Source organism: Globicephala melas, chromosome 10, assembly GCF_963455315.2.
Source record: "Globicephala melas chromosome 10, mGloMel1.2, whole genome shotgun sequence".
NCBI lineage: Eukaryota > Metazoa > Chordata > Mammalia > Artiodactyla > Delphinidae > Globicephala > Globicephala melas.
In genome coordinates this window covers 58568976-58575221 of record NC_083323.1, presented here as the reverse complement: position 1 = coordinate 58575221, position 6246 = coordinate 58568976, and the positions used below count along the sequence as shown (strand labels likewise).

The 6246-nt window shown below is 49.0% G+C and overlaps 1 protein-coding gene across 2 annotated transcripts; it reads left to right on the top strand.

The window, feature by feature from the left end:
* Positions 1 to 365: 365 nt before the first annotated feature.
* Positions 366 to 5970, top strand: CDK2 (cyclin dependent kinase 2). Of its 2 annotated transcripts, XM_030866700.3 has the most exons (8): positions 366 to 676; positions 1416 to 1493; positions 1602 to 1722; positions 2409 to 2579; positions 3052 to 3153; positions 3830 to 3973; positions 4277 to 4480; positions 4756 to 5970. In XM_030866700.3, the coding sequence occupies exons 1-8, from the start codon at positions 561 to 563 to the stop codon at positions 4858 to 4860; spliced, it is 1041 nt and encodes a 346-aa protein (XP_030722560.1). In that variant the 5' UTR covers positions 366 to 560; the 3' UTR covers positions 4861 to 5970. The 2 variants fall into 2 exon arrangements, with proteins under 2 accessions (XP_030722560.1, XP_030722561.1); XM_030866701.3 differs by lacking the exon at positions 3830 to 3973.
* Positions 5971 to 6246: the final 276 nt, after the last annotated feature.

Genomic DNA, 6246 nt, shown 5'->3' with positions numbered 1-6246 from the left:
TCCCAGCTTCCTGCTTTCAGAGGAGGCTCCCTGGACCAGGTGGCATTCAATCTTAGGTCAATACACATTTTCCTAGGGGTGATGAAAACGGCGAATTAGAGATCAGGAAATCCCTATAGACTCAGGACACAGGTAGGAAACTCGATCCCAAATCAGATACTTGGAAAAAGGTGTTCAGCCTCCCCACCTACGTTGAAACTTGTCTTAATGCCCCTCGGAACCAAACTTGCGCGGGTCGGGGTCGTTTGCAGAGAGGGACGCAGGGCTGGCCCCTCCCGCTGTGACGTTGACCAATAGGAAGATCTGAGGGCGGAGCCAGGGAAACGCGGGAAGGAGGGGCGGGGCTTCTGGTGGCGGTAGGGAACTGGGGGAAGGCGGTAACATTGTTTCAAGTTGGACAAATTGACAAGAGCGAGAGATACACTGCGTTCCATCCCGACCTGGGGCCACGGTACTGGGCCCTGTTTCCCCTCCTCGGCCCCCGAGAGCTGGGTGCCGCTTTCTGCAGGGTTCCCAGGCCCCCGCTCCAGGGCCGGGCTGACCCGACTCGCTAGCGCTTCATGGAGAACTTCCAAAAAGTGGAAAAGATCGGAGAGGGCACGTACGGAGTTGTGTACAAAGCCAAAAACAAGGTGACGGGAGAAGTGGTGGCGCTTAAAAAAATCCGCCTGGACACGTGAGTGGCCTCTGTACCCGGGACTCCTTACTCGGGAGCTCCTTGAGTGCCCCCTACCCCCACCCCAACCGGCGGTGGCCATCCAGGGACCGGAAGGTAGCAGGGAGGGACTTCTTTTGAAGTGGAGAGGTGGGTTGAAGGACGAGTAGAGGGTTTCCCGGGGGAGACTATAGGGTAGTGTAGAATCCATGGGAAATTTCCTCCCTAAAGGCGGGTGATGCCCCTAAATGTACAGTCAGAAAGACTCAGGAAGAGGAAGGAGGCCTCTGAGATGGGGGTTCCAGGACTCCCTGTGGAGCTGGGTTTTGCAGTAAGCTGTAAAGAGCACCTTTTTGAATGACGAGCCCTCCTCGCTGCCCCAACCCCACCCCCATCTTAGAATTCTCTCCCCCTTTCAAAAGAATGGCAGTTGAACCTCACTGGCCCCTCTAGAGAGGCTGGGTGCTGCTACTCCCGCCCCCCCTTTTTTTTTTTACCTGTTACCTTCTTCACCTTCACCAGGAGGCTTTGCTAACCTAACCCTGGGCAAAGAAGAAATAATGACCTTAATGTGTCCAAAAGCCAGTCCTGTCCATCCATGAATTAACCCCTGAAGCACCCCTTCTCTTCTCTCACTTTCCTAGGGGATGCTGGGGTGGTGTCTCTGTGGGGAGGCAGGGGGTGGGGTAGAATCACTGGGCTGGGAGAAAAGGAATATTTGTAACCACATTCCCATCTCTGCTCTCCCAACTTCTCCAAGTGAGACGGAGGGTGTACCCAGTACTGCCATACGAGAGATCTCTCTGCTAAAGGAGCTTAACCACCCTAATATTGTCAAGTAAGTATGTATCTGGGAGGTGCTCTGACAGTAAAGGAGGATGCCTTCTGTTTGTGTTGTCTGGGCATTTCTCTCCCTCACCTCTATCCCTGGACCTCCCTTCCCTAGGCTGCTGGATGTCATTCATACAGAAAACAAACTCTACCTGGTTTTTGAGTTTCTGCACCAGGATCTCAAGAAATTCATGGATGCCTCTGCTCTCACTGGCATTCCTCTTCCCCTCATAAAGGTAATCCTTCACATCAACTCCTCCCAACATGGGCATGTCTTGGGGGGACTGAAGGCAGGCAATCCAGACTGAGTGTTGATTTGTGATCTTAGCTTCCTTCCCAGCCCTCATCCCCCTACACACACACACACACACACACACACACACAATCACACACACACAATCACACATACCTTTTTTGTGGCTCCTTCACTGCTCATTATACTTATTAACCCTAAGGCTGGGCAGGAGAATCAAAGAAGTTGAAACTCTAGTGAGTCAGCTTAGCAGCTCAGGTGGAAGGTGAGATGAAACTCAGATAAATGGGACTGGAGGGCACTTGGTAGACCCCTCCAAAAAGCCTTTCCACCTGCTTGGTGGGAGAAATAGCCAGTGAGTCTCTATTGTCTGTTTTTCTGGGTTCTTTACTCCCAGAGCTACTTTCCATCTATCAACAAACGTTTATCCAACACACATTTATTGAACACCTTCAATGTGCTGAACACAGGATATGGAAAAGAAATGCAAAACTGAATAAAACCTGATCCTTATCCTCACTGGGATTACAGTCCAATCAGGGAAATGGCTTGTAAACATGGAATTATTATCTAACTAGTGAAGGCTTTAGTAGAACTATGGAGGCACAGAGGAGACCCTAATGTTCTCACGGTGATGGAAAAACACATTCTTTTCTCTCCCCTTGTCAGAGCTATCTGTTCCAGCTGCTCCAGGGCCTAGCTTTCTGCCATTCTCATCGGGTCCTGCACCGAGACCTCAAACCTCAGAATCTGCTTATCAACGCAGAGGGGGCCATCAAGCTAGCAGACTTTGGACTAGCCAGAGCCTTTGGAGTCCCTGTTCGTACTTACACCCACGAGGTGAGTCCCTCTCTGCATGTCTTCTCTGAACTTCCTGGGAGGTGTTAACAGGGACATTCACAACGTTTTTAGTAACTATCTGGCCAGCAGTTTCTCTCTCACTAGATGGAAAGTATCTCTGACACCCTAAGAGGTCTTAGAGTATACACGGAGTTCACATTTTGATAGATAACAAGCCAGGAGAGCTGGATGGCACACCATTAAAATTATGACCGATTGCCTCAAGTTTTCCAAGAAGGTTGCAAATTGGGGGTTCAGAAAATATGGTCCCCAGAACCATGGACTAGGCTAACTCTGGGCTAAGAAGTTGTACCCAGTTATTTTACTTAGGGGAAATCAGAGGGAAGGGAAGGATGGAGGGAAAGAAGTTGCTTGTTAAGAAGCTGAGTTAGCAGAGTAGTCCTGAGGAAGTGAGATGTGGGAATCTCCATGCCCCATACACCACCCCTCCCCTTCCTACGCTTGTCCTCAGGTGGTGACTCTGTGGTACCGAGCACCTGAAATCCTTCTGGGCTGCAAATACTACTCCACAGCTGTGGACATCTGGAGCCTGGGCTGCATCTTTGCTGAGATGGTACGGAGGCATGCCCGAGTTCTACCCAGCCCCCTCCTCCCCACATTCAAGAACAACAGAACTGTTTCTTGGCCTAGACCCATGGCCCTTCTCTTATCACAGGGTCCTTCCTCTAGAGTAGCACAAAGTGGGTGGTGGGGAAAGGATAGGACTGTCATCCCTGATGTCAACCACAATGTTAGGATATCCTCAAACAGCTTTAGCATGCAGTATACATATCTTATCTCTGAATTGAGCTAAATCATTTCTGCAACTGTTTTAGCTTTAGCCTGCATATACTTGGGAAAATGAGTTCCATTTAGTGTCCCCTTCATTTGGCCTGTAGACCTTATTGTAGGGCACCAGGAATGTGGTGAGGTCAACTGTGTTCACCTTACCCACACCTTTTATTTAAACTGCAGACTTACATCACATCCCCCCTCAACCTCTGGCTTTTCAGATTGGAGGATCCCTGAGGCCCAGTCTTATAAGGGAGCTCTCATCCCCTTTAATACAACAGTGGAGTGAGCTAAGTTTCCAAATCAAAGCAGCAGTATGTTTTATGGTCCCTTATCTGGGTTGTAACTGGGGGCATGGAGACCATTAGCCCATATATATAATGTGCATTTATCCCCCAGTGCATTACTTTACAATTGCCCATATTCATCTCTCAATTCATCAAAAAATATTTGTTAAGCACCTAGTGTGTACCCAGCACCACGCTAGGTGCTGTGGGGAACACAGAAGAAATGGAAGACACAGTCTCTGCCCGCTGTGCTCCTATCTAGAAGTGTCTGCACCACAAGGAGGGGGGATGACCGCAGTGTCTACCCCACACCCCGTGAGTGGCTTGGGATCCCTTTGCTACATGTCAGTGGCACCCCAGACATTCACCCCCTCCCAGCCCCACCCAGCCTTGGGGATCTGCAAAGCCATGGTTGGGGGAAGGAAGGAGGGGGCGAGGAGACAGATGAAGGGACTTCATTGTCTCAGGCTCTGTTTGACTGACCCCATGAAAGGCCCTGGGGAGGGAGTCATGGGGCCCTGCTGACCTTCCACTGCCTGTGGGAACCTCCATTATCCAGTGGGCAGTTTTGACTGACGTCAATGTGGGTCTTGGCTTTTCCTCTTTCCCCATTTTCAGGTGACCCGGCGGGCCCTATTCCCAGGAGATTCTGAGATCGACCAACTCTTCCGGATCTTTCGGACTCTGGGGACCCCAGATGAGGTGGTTTGGCCAGGAGTTACTTCTATGCCTGATTATAAGCCAAGTTTCCCCAAGTGGGCCAGGCAAGATTTTAGCAAAGTTGTGCCCCCCCTGGATGAAGATGGACGGAGCTTGTTATCGGTGAGAGTGGGGAGTGGGCACCCATTTCCTCTCATTCACTCCCCCAGGGCAGGGTTTTTCCAGGATGAAGGAAGAATGAGGCCCTGGACTCCTGGTCTTAGCATTTCCCTAGCCCCTGCTTCCCTCTCGCTGTTGTGCACCCATTAGATACAGGAAGGAGGGAAATGGGAACTCTGCCTTGGGTGAAAGGAATTGTTTCCCGATTTCTCAAAACACCTGCTGCCCATTTACTCCATTATCACATTACTGACGTCAGCATACATCTCTCCCTCCAGCAAATGCTGCACTACGACCCCAACAAGCGGATTTCAGCAAAGGCAGCTTTGGCTCACCCTTTCTTCCAGGATGTGACCAAGCCAGTACCTCACCTTCGACTCTGATGGCTTTCTCAAGCCCCTACTCCCAGTCTCACCCTCTCCTCCAGTGGGGGCATGATCTGGCTTGGCCCAGGGCTCTTAGCTCACTGATCTTGTCTGGCTGCCTTAGCACTCACCTGCCCCTCTTAGCCAGCCAACTCTGGGGAGAGGGGGTGGAGGGGAGAAATAGGTGAAATGGAAAGGAAGCGTCAATATTACATGCACTTAATCTGCACCATGCTCTCCCCTTCCTCTTAGTCATTGCTTAGGAGGGCTGGTATTTTAAAAAAAAAAAGTTAAAAGACTGTTTCTCCTTCCTCCACATAGGGTTTGCCATCCCAGTCTCTGAAAGCCCCGCAATTATTATTTTCTGTGTTTCAGGTGACAGAGACCCCAAACCTCCCACAGCCCTGTGTAAGGCCAACTGATAGCAGGGGCACTAAGTTGGAACTTTTGAAAACCAAGCAAAACAAAAACATGGCGAGGGGTCTGTTTTAAAGAATTAGGTTAAAAAAATAGATCCAACCAGTTTATACCCTAGTTTTAGTGCTTCATCTCACCTAACAGTCTGGGAGACTCAAGACTCCCTGTCTCAGACTCCCAGTCTCTGCAGTCCTGGTGGGACTGCAGTAGAAATGATTGCTCCTAGTCTTCTTGCCTGTCCCTCCTACAGGCAAGGGGTCTCTGGGAGGCTCTGGGTCAGGGACTGTGCTTCACCGAGGCCTTATGAGGCAAGTGAAAGATGTTTGAATTTTTCTCTTCTTTTTAAGATTCTTAGTTCTTCAGGTGCTAGGTTCCATCTCCCTCTGAAGGCCAGCCCATAGGAGTGAAAGTTAAGGTTAAGACCTCATTTTGAGAATGCTGACACTTTTTTAGGGCTGTGCCTGAGTGGGGACATTGGGAAAAAAATATTTCTTTAAAAGAAGGATGAACAATTATATTTATATTTCAGGTTATAGCAGTTTTTTAAGTGGGAATCAGTGGGGATTTGTTGCCATGTGCACCTTGGGGTTTGTAACGCGAATGTTCAAAAAAAAAGCTTTTTTTCTTTTTTATGATTTTGTCTCTCTTCTCCCACCTTTTGTCCTTGAGTGTTCTTGCTATTAACATTATTTGTAATTTAGTTTGTAATTGATTAAAAAAAAAGTTCCTGGTTTTATAGTTCATGTCTCTCCTCCTTTACTTTTGCATATTTACTGAAAGAATGGTGTGAGAGAGAATATGAATGTGTGCATGTGATAATAGGTTTCAGACCCCTTTTCTTAATCACTCTATGCAGGGCTACCCACCCCACTCCATTTCGACCTCTGCGATGCAATTGGGATAGTGCCACGGGTGGGTGAAGTGGGAATTATTGCCCCCATTTTACAGCTGAGGAAAGTGAAGCTTATGTATTTCCTACTTTACTTT

Excerpts from the sequence above, each read along its gene's own strand:
- CDK2 (XM_030866700.3), top strand. The coding sequence starts at position 561 with ATGGAGAACTTCCAAAAAGTGGAAAAGATCGGAGAGGGCACGTACGGA. Across the intron at positions 2,580-3,051 it reads TTCGTACTTACACCCACGAG|GTGGTGACTCTGTGGTACCG; the intron begins GTGAGTCCCTCT and ends GCTTGTCCTCAG. Across the intron at positions 3,974-4,276 it reads CAGTGTCTACCCCACACCCC|GTGACCCGGCGGGCCCTATT; the intron begins GTGAGTGGCTTG and ends CCCCATTTTCAG.